The sequence below is a fragment of the Ammospiza caudacuta genome, chromosome 13 (assembly GCF_027887145.1).
Source record: "Ammospiza caudacuta isolate bAmmCau1 chromosome 13, bAmmCau1.pri, whole genome shotgun sequence".
NCBI lineage: Eukaryota > Metazoa > Chordata > Aves > Passeriformes > Passerellidae > Ammospiza > Ammospiza caudacuta.
The window spans coordinates 22,141,801-22,155,612 of NC_080605.1; the positions used below are offsets into that span (position 1 = coordinate 22,141,801).

The window sequence follows — 13,812 nt, forward strand, 5'->3', positions numbered from 1 at the left end:
ACCGGTGCCACGCCTGATAGGCGCCCGCCGGTGCCCGCCCCCGGCGCGGCGGTTCCGGCAACGCGGCGTTCCGCCGGCTGCTGTGACCTGGCCGCGGGGTCCTCGGCTCTCTGAGGGTCGCACGGCGCAGACGCCACCGCGGAGGAGAGTCAGACCGAAGTCCAGGCCGAGCCTGGGACCGGAGCCGCAGCTCCCGGGTAAGCGGGCCTAGCGGGCGTTCCGAGCGGGCCCGCTGCTCCCGCGGCGGCGCTCAGTGGCCCGTGAGGGGAGGCGGCCCCGAGTCCCCGGGGCGGGGCGGTTCTCCTCAGCAGGTGCGCGAGCTCGTAACGCGCGCGGTAGGTCTGAGATAGTACTACACCCTGCGTTTTGGCCTTGCAGGGTACGCGAGATTCTGGCGAGCCGGCGTGGCACGAGGGCTCCCGTTAAGCTGCCGGCGGAGACGGTCGGGGCAAGCGAGCCCTGTCGCAGGCACGGATGAGCTCCCTCGGGAGGTCGGGAGCCACGCGCTGGCCTGGATCCATGGCAAACAGGTGAGACGCTTCAGGTAACAGAAAAGCCGGCCCCTGAGCTCTGCGGGCGAGCCGTGCCCTCCCGGTGCCTGCCGTGCCCTCCCGGTGCCTGCCGTGGCCCCCGTGCCCGCGCTCGCGCAGCCCGGCGTTGCCCTCCGCCATCTTGCCCGTCTGTCTGTCCGCTGCCCTTTGTCTGTCTGCGGCTCCCGGCGCCTGCGGCGGGACCGGGTAAGCCGGGCCGGGCTGGGGTTGCCGCCCGCGAGGAGTGAAACGGGCCCCGGGGCAGGACCTCCGCTGCCAGTGCCGGTCGGTTTGTCAGGGCTGCCCGGTCGGGACGTCGGAGGCCTGGGCAGGGTTCCCGCGTCCGTTCTGATGCTAGAGGAGCCGCATCCCTTTGTCTGTATGTCTGGCCGCTTGCGGGCCTGGTCCTTCCTGCCGTCTCCCGTGCGCTGGGACTGCCGGATGGATTCCGCTGTATGGGGAGGTGTCCGAGATCTTCGTGTCCGTCTGTCTGAGAAGGCTGATGCCATCCCTGTGTCTGTCTGGCAGTGCGAGGCTGACAGGATCCTTTTGTCCGTCTGTCTGATGTCCATGTTTCTCTGTCAGCAAGAGGCTGATGAAATCCGTGTGTTTGTGTCTCTGAGGAGGCTGACGGGATCTCTGTGTCCATGTGTCTTGTGGGAAATGGGTTCAGCTCCTCCTTTTGTCTGTCTGTCTGAGAGGACTGTTGGAAATGCCCCCTTCCTCTGTCAGTTCAACGACAAGGATGAATACTAGACTGCAGGAATAGGCAGGAGAGAGAAGGTGTTTGGACTGAGGTTGCAGTTATTTTTGAAGGGGACACTCATTTTTTGAGGGGGTCAGGATTGTTTAAATGTTTACCTGAGAACTGGGTAGGACTGCTCATGTAGAATGCTTTGTGACATGCTTGTGGATTGTGTTGGATGCTGGCCTGGAATCCAGCTGTGGTGATGCAGAATGAGCCGCATAGGCAGAAGGGTGGGGAATGACCCTGGGACAGCCAGCAGAGCTTGGCCAGGGACTTGGAAGGTTTCAGTGAAGTGTGTGACAGACTCTTCTCTTCTCAGATGAGCCCTCTGCAGAGGGGAGGAACACTCTCTGCCCCCAGGTCAGGGAAACATGTCCCGTCGGAAACAGACCACTCCTAACAAAGTTCACTGTGAGTATGATGTTATGCAGCATTGTGGGACCCTTGCTCTGGCTGGGTTCTGGAGTGAGGTGGGGAGGAGTGGAATGATGGGACTGATGGGAAGAGACAGCTTGTGGGGAATTGTGGTTACTCATCTTTTATCTTAGGGTATAAAAGAAGAGAAACTGAGCTCTGTGCATCAGGGAAGCTGGCTGTGTCCTGGCATAGTAGGACAAGGGTAGGCTTGAACAGCTAATGCTGTGAGTGTAGGTTTGTATATGCAAGGCCTGTAGCTGGCCTTTGCATTCACACTGTCAAAAGTACACGTTAGAACACTAGAAAATGTGGCTTGAGGCTCTGGCCTCTTGCTAGCGAAGGAAGTTCTAGGCAAGGTGGTTGGAGCATGCTGGCTAAAAGCCAGCAAGTCCTGGGTTTTGATCTTCATCCTACCACAAACTCAACTGGCTGGCCTTGGGCATGTTACTTAAGCTCACTGTACCTCAGTTTCTACCAGATGATGAAATAAAGACATTTGCTCTTTCCTGTCAAGGAATGGGTGGTGGCCAAGTAAATTACAGGACAAATAACTGCTGTCTGCCAGATCATTCTTGAGCTGAGGTGGGTAAGATGGATCTCTGTTTCTCCATCGTTGCCAAGGCCTAAGCATTTGTTTGACAGTGAAAGGGTTGAAGATGCTGTGCATCAGCCCTTCTCATGGGCAGCCTACAGCCAGGCACCAGTGGAGCTGGGAGGCAGAGATGGGGGTTTGGCTGCAGAGGGGAAACTGCACATGTACAGCTTTTGTTTGGCAGCAGAGGGAATTTGAGGGGCCTGAAATTATGCCCTTGTTCATACTCAGGTTTGTGGCTGGAAACATGCTTGGAATTTGGGCTGGAATTAGGAAAACAAGTTTCCATTTCTGTAGATCTGTGAGAGCAAGGCTGCTGAGAGGGCCCTGTGTGTTTTTGGCTGCAGTAGCTGTCAGGAGTGCGAGACAGAGCTGAGTGCTGCAGCCCTAACACTGCCTCATTGCTGGTGCTGCTGGCTTGCATGTCTGTGTGTATGTGTGCTGCCTCTGTGCACAGGTACGCAACAGGCATCTGTGCATGCTGCTCTCAGTGCAAGGGGAAACTGGGCTGGAGCTGGCACCTTGCACACTCGGTGAGTGCACTGGGAAGAGCTGTCTCTGCCTGGGACTCGCAGCCCCACTGGCTGGGCAGCTTGGCAGAGCCAAGTGAGTGAGTGAGGTTCTCAAGGAGTGGGGCTTGTGGCACCTGCATTGCCTTGTGCTCTCTGATTCCTGCTTCTGGTTGTTGGGTTCCACTGTGGGCAGAGTATAGATTTAATATGTCTGATAGCACATTAATGACTTTGGAGTTGTTCTTAGAGGAATTTGATATGTCTGGTATTTTATCCTGTGATGCCAGTAACATGCCTTGTGTCCACACACTTCTGCTTCTTAGAGTGCCCAGGTATTACTGCTGTTATTGAGCTCAGGTTTATGTCATGTATGCAATTAAGCTATCTTCCTTGGTCCAGAGTTGGGATTTCTTGAGTATGGAAACCAAGCACTACAGCGGCTCTAATTGTGCAGATAGAGTTTCCATGGTGTTTAGCTGGGTACTTTTCTGCACTTCACTGCATAAGGGCTGTGTTCTTCAGAAGCTTGTACTATCATATACCAAACTCTACGTATCACAAAATTCAGTGGTGCACTGTTTTCACAGTGAATATTGCTTTTTTTGTCTGCAATACAAATGATTGTATCTCCAGTCCTGGTTTTGGAGGAAGCTGTCTGACAAACACGCTGCCAGGGGGCAGGAGGTTATAGCATCAGGTATGCCATGGAGTGGAGTTCTGGGACCTGTTCATCTCCTTTACATGCAGTACGTTGCTACAGAGCAACTGTTCATCAGGAGCCATCGAGAGAAGCAAGTAGGACCACAAGACAATAAGGGGACCAAGAGATACCAGAAACTTGTCAATGGTGATGTCTTCACCTTGGGATGGAAAATTTTATCTGTCTTATAATGAACACCACGAAATCGTTGGGACTTCTCTGTCTACCTAGCCTGCTGTGTGTCTGGAGGGCCCAGAAATGCCGTGCAGTGCCCTGAAGAGGATAATCGGAGAAAACACCGGCTCCAAGAACGGGGTGAGCCAGCAGAATGAGGAGTCAGGCTGAGACATAGCAGACACGTTACTGGGACTTCTTCACAGGGCCTGCAGTGGTTGGGAGGAGAGGAATGAAAGGGACAGCAGGTATGCAGCTTTTTACGCAGTTGCCTGCAGCTGGGGTCTGATTTGGCAGGCTACGGGGCTGGGGGACTGCCTTTTGGATTTGCATAAATACGACTGTGCATATATGACTGGACAAATTTGATGGGAGGATGGTGCCTACTTCTTCCTTGCATGGCCACTCCATCTTCTCTTCCTTCTTGGACTGATTAGGGCGAGTGACAGCTGCTGATTTCCTCTCATTGGCTTGCTTGGTGTCTCCTCTTTCCAGGATTACTTTGCAGGCTTGGCATGGCCCTCATTTCACCTTGCTCTCACAACACCATGGTTTTCTGTCCTCACTTAGGACAGAATCCCTTTGCTTGGCAAGCAGAGCAAACCAGCTAGGAGATTGTATGGTTACAAATGAAAACAGTTTTAAATAGAAGTTGATATGTAAGGAAAGTCAAAATAATACTGAAACAATAATAAAATTATGGTAAAAATTATCACAAAAGTCCTTCTGTGCATGATGGCCAGTCCCACAATTTTAATTTAGTCATTGCCCTTGCAGCACATAAATGGCTCTTAAGAATATAATTTTATTTTGCCATGTGGTGCATGAAAAACATACCTTACAAAGTGCTAACAAACTGAGCAGTAATAGTGGAATATGCTTGTTAAAAAAATAAAATGCAGTTAGATTGCTTGTGGGGAGATACCTTAATTTGGTCATTTATTTCAGTTTGGTCTTTTATTTTCTCCCAGAGTATGCAGTATAAAAGTATAAAAACTCTAAGCAATTCATCTGTTCTTGCATTCATCTGTTACTGTGCTGTCACCCCACCAGTCATGGACTACTTGCTGTCTTTGTGCTTGCCAAAATTTGTTGCAGGTATTAGCATGTACTTCTCTCTCCCTGCTGTCCACAAGCTGCTTTGCTTTCTATTGCCTGTGTCCTCTGCAGCTGATGCTTAGATGATTTTAGAACTCTGGATAAGAGCTTTTGTTAGTCAGATTAATTCCTGCTTCTGAGCTCTATTTATCATAGCTCCAATATCCCATTAATCCTCTGTTTCCTTCCCCTTCTCTCTAACACACACATGTTCTGTGCTCTTTGGTGTTCCTTGGATTCTCCTGTCTATAATAGTCCCATTTTGAAGGGAAAGTACCTTGCAAGAAATAGAACCCAGCATTCACAACTGAGCAGAAATGTTACGTGCATCAAATCCCTTGGTTCTGAAGGGCTCTGGACTGCCATTGTTAACTGTTTCAATTGTGTTGTTTTTCATTTCAGTAACCACTACAGCAGTGTGGACAACCCAGAATAGCCATGGGGCAGGTGGAATAGATCCACAGTGGTGGAAAGACTTGCAAATTTCAGGTCCAGGAACACAGAGAAGACCTACATGAACAGGGACTTTAAATTTATGTACAAGGAGGGAATAAACTGACTCATCTGTGAGAGACCGTTCTGTTTAGGAAGGAAGTCAGGAGAATGATGTAGTCCCTTTACATTTTGTTTTGTGGATTTTGGGGTGGGAGTTGTTTGTTTATGTGTTTATTTTTCAGAACACCTGAGAGTTATCCTGCATTTATACAGTTCAAGAAGGGAAGGGCTCAGGGCTGGTACCCTAGCAGTCATGCCTGCCCATGTTACACAGTACCACAGGGCTGTCCCCTATTTCCACCACTGCTGACTTGGCATCCCTCTCATTCCCAGCAGTATGGAGAGGAGAATGGAATACAAAGCAGAGGCATTTGTGTCATCTCTCCTGTCTTACATCTCTAGCTGTTTGTAAACAACTACAGTGACTTGTTTTGGTATTGTGGTCAGCCTGCAGCCCTGTTTGTATTTAATAAAGAAACTTCTGGAGAAGAGTCTGTGAATTCACTGTTGAGCATAACATCCTTTACTTATGGCAGTGATCCTAAAGCTGTTGCCTGTCCAACTCCTCTTCCAGGTGAATGGAAGCGTATCCAAAGTGGGGTGGAGGTGGGGGTGTGTCTGTTTATGAGCATGTGTGTGCAGAAACATCAAAAGTTTAACCCTGGACCTATCCAACATTAAAGTTGTAAAGTTTTATCAAAGGAGGACTTAGTCTGTCAGTAGATGAACAGGAGGACGCTTTCCTAAGTTCTTTTGTACGCTATTACTATAATACATAAGAAATTTTGTACAAGGGGAAGACAGTATTTTTCCACGTTTGCCTTTTCCAGTCCCGTGATGTTTTTAGATAGAGGCTGGGGAGGATGCACAGGACGTGGCCTGCTAACAGCACGGGTTTGGTTAACAGCTTGCATTGCTGGCTGTAAGCTGGTTGTTCTCTGCACTGTGCCGAGTCAATACTCACTGGGCTTGGGGGGTGTTGCACAGAGGCTGGAGGCACATACAGTTGCTCAGTAACTGACTGATACCAGTGTTCCTTATGTGAGGAGTTCCTTCTTCTGTCACCTCAGATAAAGATCCCAGCTCTTAAATCCTGCAGACTGTCTGCATGGTTTGTATAGCTGAGCAGGAACCTGCCCTGCCTTAGGACTCCAGGCAGCTGCTCAGTGGGAGTGAAAGGGAATAGGGGGAAGAAAACAAACAAGTAATTGCTTCCACGAGCAGCCTGTGGCATTTGGGAATTCTGTTTTGGAACTCTGTCAAAGGCAGCAGCACATCTCCCATTGTGGTTTTATATCTGTCCTGTGTTCTGCAGGTTTCCTCATTTCATCATGCTTTCTCTTTCTCTTGCAATGCTTTTTTGGTCTATGGACTTTTATCCTGGTGGTTTGTGGGTTTCTGCTTCTTGGAGAGGCACTGGATTTCTGTGGTGTCTGCTGCTTGTACAGTCTGTATCTCAGTCCTATCAATGTGGGGCTATGGTCCCAATATAAAAACAGCACTCCAGGTCATGAAAACCATTCAGTGCTGGAATGGCTTCTGAAGGGCTATCACAGCAGTCATGATGGTCCCTGCTGCTTTCAATGACAAATAGACTTGGCCCTCCTCAGCACCTCTCCTCAGGCACATGGATTGTGCTCTCAAATCTCTATAGCACTCTTTCTCACATTTCTGAAAGAGAATGATAAAAGCCTTCAAATTATTTCGGAAACCTACATGGGGACAGGGGGAACTAAAATTCTTCTCCCACGGTCTCAGTGAAACTTCTGAAGGTCTTTGAAATCTTCCATAAATCACAGCTTTTTAAAGCCCTGCCAAAATTGCAAGGTGAGCCCCAAGGAAGGCAGTGTGAGTGGGAACATGGAGCAGCACTGGCTGGAACAGTTCAGCACGTGGGAATGTACCTGTCCTTGTAACAGGACTGGTGCTCTTTCTCGGGAGTTCAGTTTCCTGGTTATAGTGGTGGTGGTGCCAGCTGTGGCCCTGTACTAAAAGGTAACTTTGTCTTCTGAAAGCTATGTTTTGATTTTATGTGAAAAATGCACTGCGTTTTCCTTGGCATTTTCACATTTGTGCTTTGAATGGTTCTTGAGCACTTTCAAATCAGTTGATAAATGCAACCCAAAAGCCAGCCTGCTGGGAACTTCAGCACCTTTCCCAAGCCTCCCAGCTCATGCACTGGAAAAGGTAAATCACAGCTACACCTGAAACAATGTAATTTGTTTGCTTTAATATGAAAATTAACAGTTGCCTTTTACTATTATTCTCTGGAACCAAAACTTCTTTGAGCAGGGATTGCTGTAAGAACTTTTCATTCAGAGTACAAATAAATACTTTATTTCAAGGTATTTGCCACGTCCTATTGAGCTGAGGTACTAGTGGTCACTGTTTTCAACTAAACAAATTGTTTTGTCCTAAGCATGCATCTCAGCCCTCTGGGGTCATTCCCTTGAGCACATGAAGAGCCAATGAGATTTATTTTAGTGAGAGCCATTCCTGGGCAAGGCAGGGTAGTTTTCTATTCATCATATACACAGGAGAACACCAGTTTCAAGCATAGACACCTTCTGTAAAGGCAGCTTGTCCTCATCCCTCCTGAGACAGAAGAAAGTGACACTGTGAAGGGCAGGTGAGGTACCAGCACTTAGGGAGGTGCTATTTTTGTGCAAAATGCCTGCTATAGCTAGGAATAAGAGTTAATAATTTATAAGAGCTGTACAGTACTATCCGTGATCTGGGATACTGTCACAGTCCCCAGGGGCTTCCCCCCATCCTGAGCTGTGCTGTAGGATATTGGTGGATAGCTTGGCAGCAGCAAGAGCCACCTGGCTATTTATGGCAGATATACGGGGTCAGAGGCATTTTGTGGCTGGAGTGGCATACACATAGTATGCGGAGGGCAGCCCAGTGCTGCACATTGCCACTAGTGAGACTCTTCTACATCCAGGCACTGGACTCACATCAGCAGGTGCCAGAGGCTGGTGTGGCAGGGTAGGCAAGCAGAGAAGTGATCTAAGTGCTTTCCAAGAGGTGACTCCAGAGGTTCTGCACGGTGCAGGTGAGCAACCCCATGCCTGTTGTATTTTTGGCAAGCCTTGGTGGTGGGAAGCAGTGGAACAGCACCAGTCTGACTCTTTGTCTTTGTGGCTGCTAGGGGAGCAAGTCTTTGCAGGGCTGGAGGAGCAAGCCCGCCAAGCCATGATGAAAAATAACTTTCGTGGAACTCTTGGGGACCAAAGGCCAACAATTCGTCCACTCCAAGACCCTGACTCCAGCAGCAGTGAGTTCTTCCCCTTCCAGTAACACTAAGGTAGTAGACTGGGGAGACTGGAAAGGGGTGAGGCTGAGGGCTGCACAGTGTGTCCGAGTCCTCTGAGGACCATCTTACCCAGCTCCTCCTCTGGGTTAGCGCTTTGCTCCAGTGCAGGACTTTGTCCTAAGGACCAGACCAGCGCAGCACAGACCGGGCAATGCCATGGGACCCAGTGCCATTTCACCAGAGCAGAGTGGGGACAGCAGCAGCTCTGCCTGAAGATCTGGCAGTCGTTGAGCAAGGCAGTGTAAAATGCCATGCCCAGGACTCAAGTGCCCTAGACTGAGTTTAAATGGAAGCTGTAGTTGGAGGGAGTGGGCAGAGGCCCCTTGTAGTGCTGGTCAGGACAGTTAAAGCCTATGAGTGCCATCCATGTCCTGACACGTGGTAAAACTGTTCTGCACGTTTCAGGTGGCAGTGATGATGAGGAAACCACTCAGGATGAAGTTTCTTCCCATACGTCTGAGGAAGATGGCTCAATGGTGAAAGTGAAGAAGGAATTAGAAAACGCAGAACGACCTGTGGCTGGAACCCCATTCATAAGAGAAAATGAGGCAAGTGTGTACTGGCTCTGCACTCACTATAGCCTCCAGGGAGAGAGAAGGGTACTGGGTACTGTCTGAACACTTCCTCTCCCCATCATGTTTCTTTATCTTTCTCTCCCTCCCACCTCCTCCAAACAATGTCTCCTGGCAGGAGGAAGGGGTATGAAGAGCCTTTTGGCTGCCTGGAACAGGAGACAGCAGGCACAAACTGGCCAAGATGTTTGCAGAGTACAAACCCTTCCATTGGTTCCGGTACCATTTTGTGATTGGCTTCCCCTTGCCACAGAAACGGCCCTGCCTTTTAGAGTCATTGTGCTAGCAAGAACCTGGGTGCAAGTGAGGCTGTGAGGCCTCTGCCCTCTCTCTGTGAGATGCAGGGGTTTTGCTCAGAGGCTACATGAAGGAGGCTTCTTTGAGATGTCAAGCACCCGCGGCAGGCCTGGCAGGACTGGGAGGAGCCGAGGAAGGGCGGGGTGCCTGCGGGGGTCCGTGTGCCTTACAGCCAACGGCTGTTCCTGCCCGTAGGTGCCTGAGAGTGTGAACGCTGAGCCCATACTGGGACTGTCACAATGCCCCCTCTGCCAGCTCGAGTGTGGAAGCAGAGATCAACTCATTGCACACGTCTACCAGGTAGGGATAGTTCCAACTGTGGAGTGTCTCTGGCCTGAAGCCTCAAAATCCAGAAACAACTCAAAGCACAGGGTAACTTTGTTCTGGTCTTTGCAACCACAGAACTGAGTTTCTAGCTAGGATATGACTGAAGTTTACAGCTGTAAACTGTGTCCAGAGGGTGTCTTGGGGAAAGAATTAGCAAGGCTCTGGTCTACAGATCTGGAAAACATAACTCTATGCCAAGGCAGTCTCTGCAAGTATTTCAGGCTAAAACCAGACAGTTCCTTCAAACTAAACACGGAAGCAATTTTTATAGCATTCAGTGAGATAAAAAATCTTCCTCCTGATCATTTATGTTGTACTTCATTACAGTTCCTGTAATTATCCATGACAGTAGCTGTACTTCCTCAAAATTATTCCTGTTTTGCAAGAAATCTGTGGTGAAATCTTAGGTTTTGTTGTCAGTGCTTTCTTCATAGCACATCAAAGTCTGTAGCAGAAGGAATGAAACAGAACTTACCCGTACCAGTTTTCTCCCTGTAAGTGCTTCTTTACCAGCATCCAGCCTTGCTTTTATTGAGTCATGCTTTGTCCTGCACCAGCAGTCCCTCAAATGCATTCCTGAAAACAAGGGTCAGGTCTTACAGTCCAAGTAGTTTGGTCTTAATTTTTTCTCCTGCACTGGAGTTGAGCTATAAAGGGCTTTTCTCCTTGTTTTACCTGTGACACAATGAATTACTTGTCTTGAGCTTCGTCTAAATGCTGGCAGACAGAGGTTTAGTGGTAAAGGGTTCCCATTCCAAGAGGCTGAACAGAATGGTTTGAGCATGCCTTGGATTGGGCAGGGAGCTGGGAAATATGTAACTACCACCTGAGTGGTTGTTTTGCAGCACACTGGAGCGGTGGTGAGTGCCAAGAGCTACCTGTGTCCTGTGTGTGGCAGAGCCCTCAGCTCCCCAGGATCCCTTGGGAGACATCTTCTGATCCACTCAGAGGACCAGCTGTCCAACTGTGCAGTTTGTGGAGCACGCTTCACCAGCCACGCCACCTTCAACAGGTCAGGGTCACCCTGGCCAATGAGTGGGCTAGGTAGCACATTAAAGATTAGGTGGGTTGCCTTGAACGACTCAGAAGTTGTGGCTCTGGACCCACTGAGGCCTGTAGGACAGTGCTAAACACCCCCAGTGAGTGAGATTCTCTTGATCCCTTCCTGTCTGCAGCTCTGCATCCCCTGCCAAGAGGTCTGCAGGCTGTGCTGGTAAAAGGGTCTTTCTTAGCGCTGTGCAGAGCTAGAGAAAGCACTGTGGGCTCCAGTCACTGGAGAACAATCCACCCCTTCCCTTGCCCAGCAATCCATTGGAGCAAGGCTGCACTATCCACATGGGTTCATCATTTCCAGAGCAGGACTACAGGCAGAGACCAAAATGTTCTTTCTTTGTGTCCGGCCTAGTGGGATATTATCCACTGACCAGTGGAGTGGGGCTAGAAAGAAATTCAGAGATGATGGGGGAGGAGCAGCTTGCTGGTTTATTCCCACTCTCATACTCTTCCAAACCAGATACTGCTCTGTGCTAATCCAGTTCCTTGCCCTGGACAGGACCATGCTTTATTTTAGATACTCAGACATACCTGTGGGCCAATGATTTAGCAGAGGGCTCTGCCATGGGCTGTAGCGGGAGCAGTGTTCATGGCAGCCCACTGGGACTCTGCCCACAGCACCAAGCCTCTGACCCTGTTCCTCCCGCTTTGCAGTGAGAAGCTGCCAGAGGTGCTCAGTGCGAATCGGCTGCCGGCACCACAGAGCCAGGGCCCCTCCGGCGCTCAGGGGAAGGATGTTGCCTTCTGCACCCCCGTGTATCCCGCGGGCATCCTGCTGGTGTGCAACAACTGCGCCGCGTACCGCAAGCTGCTCGAGGCACAGAGCCCCGGCATGCGCAAGTGGGCCCTGCGGCGCCAGAACGAGCCCCTGGAGGTGCGGCTGCAGCGCCTGGAGCGGGAGCGCACGGCCAAGAAGAGCCGGCGGGACAATGAGACGCCCGAGGAGCGCGAGGTGAGGCGCATGCGGGACCGGGAGGCCAAGCGGCTGCAGCGCATGCAGGAGACGGACGAGCAGCGGGCGCGGCGGCTGCAGAGGGACCGGGAGGCCATGCGGCTGAAACGCGCCAACGAGACCCCCGAGAAGCGACAGGCCCGGCTCATCCGCGAGCGCGAAGCCAAGAGGCTCAAGCGGCGCCTGGAGAAAATGGATATGATGCTCCGGGCGCAGTTCGGCCAGGACCCCTCTGCCATGGCCGCTTTGGCAGCTGAGATGAACTTCTTTCAGCTGCCAGTGAGCAATGTGGAGCTGGAGAGCCAGCTGCTGGGCAAAGTGACCTTTGAGGAGCAGAGCAACAGTGCGTTGCACTAAACCACAGCCAAGAACTGTGCTGCCTTTGCTGCACCTGCCACGTGTGCAGTAGCAGGCGTCTGCGCCCAGGAGGCTGCTGTGGGTCTCTGCCTGACCCTCCCTGACAGGTGGTTCCGGTTTTCCTCTGAACCCAGGAGGAGAACAGAGCTGAGAGATGCCTGCCAAAGCAGCTCTGGTGGGAGCAGATTCTGAGGATACAGTCTGCTCTGGGGGCCAAGTCACAGCCTGTGACAGAACGAAAATAAATTAATGTATTAATTAACCTTAATTAATGTTCACATGTATTAGTCCCCTTCTTTACCCTTTGTGCTTTGTCATGGTTTTGGGCTCTTGCCCCATAAATGGGTCTAGGCTACTGCAATTCTGCAGTATTCCACTTCAATAAAAAAGGGTCTTGTTTACTGCAGCATGAATTACAGAGCTGAAGACAGATAATCCACAAACTCTTCCAGGACTAAATCCTTTGCAATTTGTGCCTGTAAGAAGGAAAGAAAGGAGGATGTCCTTCTGGAAATGACTGTGCACACCCTTTTTAAAAATATCGTTATTACATATTTACATATTTTGCAGTGTCATCCATGGAAAAACTAAGGAACCCGAGGTCCTGTTTTAAGACAAAAACAGTGAAATAAAGTTTTCACTCGTAAAAACAGTGAAAGAAAGGCTGGCCAAGGTAAACAAATAGCAAACAAGTTTGCTGCTTTACTCACAAGTTATTTTCACTTAAACAGCATTTCAGGCTTGCAAGTGAAAGAGTTGATTGAATGGTAAATAATAGTGCAGGTCAGTTTCTAGGACTTTATGGGTGTGCTTTTCCATTATTCAGCACTGGTGAGGCCACATCTGGAGACCTGTGTCCAGTGCTGGAGTCCCCAGTGCAAGAGCAACACAAACATACTGGAGGCAAAATGTCATTGTAGCCTGTGCCGACAGGAAAAGGTTCCTGTTACTAATAGAAACCACTATTAAAACTATGCAACTATGGAAATGGTATCTAGGCATCTTTAAATTGCAAAAGGCAAAGCAGTGGCACAGGACTCACGGCAGAGCAAAGAAGTGGTACACTCTCCATTATTTGGCTTCTTTAAGAATGAGCACCTGAAAGTCCATGGTGTTAGCTTTGTGGTTTTGAGACATCAGCCCACCAAAAGCCAGTGTTCCACATTTCTGTATTTGTAGCCTGAAAACCCCTATTACCTACACAGCATTTCCAGTTAGGGTCTAGAGTCATACAGTGGACCAAACACCTTGGGAAGTACTGTCTTCTCGCTGATGGCTGTTTCTCTTTAAGTCAGAAATGGTGACTGCAAGACTGCTACTTGAGATCAGAAGAGTAAAGTTAAAACAAGAAGCAAAATCTTTTTATCAGACTACTTCAAACCCTCATTTCCTCATCATTTTTCAGTTTGAAAAACATTTGATTGCAGTCCCTTAAAGCCCTAGTTAAAATAGTTACCTTCAAAATGCATAATGTTGCATTTTTCTGGCAATAATGAACCACTCTCACAGTCAGCCCTGGGGATGCTGCCAGGAAACAGCATTGAACCTTTTCAGTGCAAGTTTTCTCCTGCTGCCACTGCAACATCTAGTTTCCTCCCTGTACAGAAGCTGTTTTAACATGATGTTCATTCATCATGTAGAACTGACACCCAGGAGCCATCCCTGCTTC

The 13,812-nt window shown here is 49.7% G+C and overlaps 1 protein-coding gene across 5 annotated transcripts; it reads left to right on the top strand.

Moving 5' to 3' along the window:
* The first annotated feature begins 8 nt into the window (after positions 1-8).
* On the top strand, positions 9-12,375 carry ZNF821 (zinc finger protein 821). 5 transcript variants are annotated; one of them, XM_058813764.1, is made up of 9 exons: positions 9-197; positions 379-530; positions 1,598-1,689; positions 3,433-3,921; positions 4,645-8,546; positions 8,991-9,133; positions 9,650-9,754; positions 10,627-10,793; positions 11,489-12,375. In XM_058813764.1, the coding sequence occupies exons 5-9, from the start codon at positions 8,465-8,467 to the stop codon at positions 12,141-12,143; spliced, it is 1,152 nt and encodes a 383-aa protein (XP_058669747.1). In that variant the 5' UTR covers positions 9-197; positions 379-530; positions 1,598-1,689; positions 3,433-3,921; positions 4,645-8,464; the 3' UTR covers positions 12,144-12,375. The 5 variants fall into 5 exon arrangements, with proteins under 5 accessions (XP_058669747.1, XP_058669746.1, XP_058669748.1 ...); XM_058813763.1 differs by having other exon boundaries at positions 3,731-3,921; positions 5,174-8,546; XM_058813765.1 differs by having other exon boundaries at positions 3,731-3,814; positions 5,174-8,546.
* The last annotated feature ends 1,437 nt before the right edge of the window (positions 12,376-13,812 follow it).

Excerpts from the sequence above, each read along its gene's own strand:
- ZNF821 (XM_058813764.1), top strand. The coding sequence starts at position 8,465 with ATGATGAAAAATAACTTTCGTGGAACTCTTGGGGACCAAAGGCCAACA. Across the intron at positions 9,134-9,649 it reads CATTCATAAGAGAAAATGAG|GTGCCTGAGAGTGTGAACGC; the intron begins GCAAGTGTGTAC and ends TCCTGCCCGTAG. Across the intron at positions 10,794-11,488 it reads AGCCACGCCACCTTCAACAG|TGAGAAGCTGCCAGAGGTGC; the intron begins GTCAGGGTCACC and ends CCCGCTTTGCAG.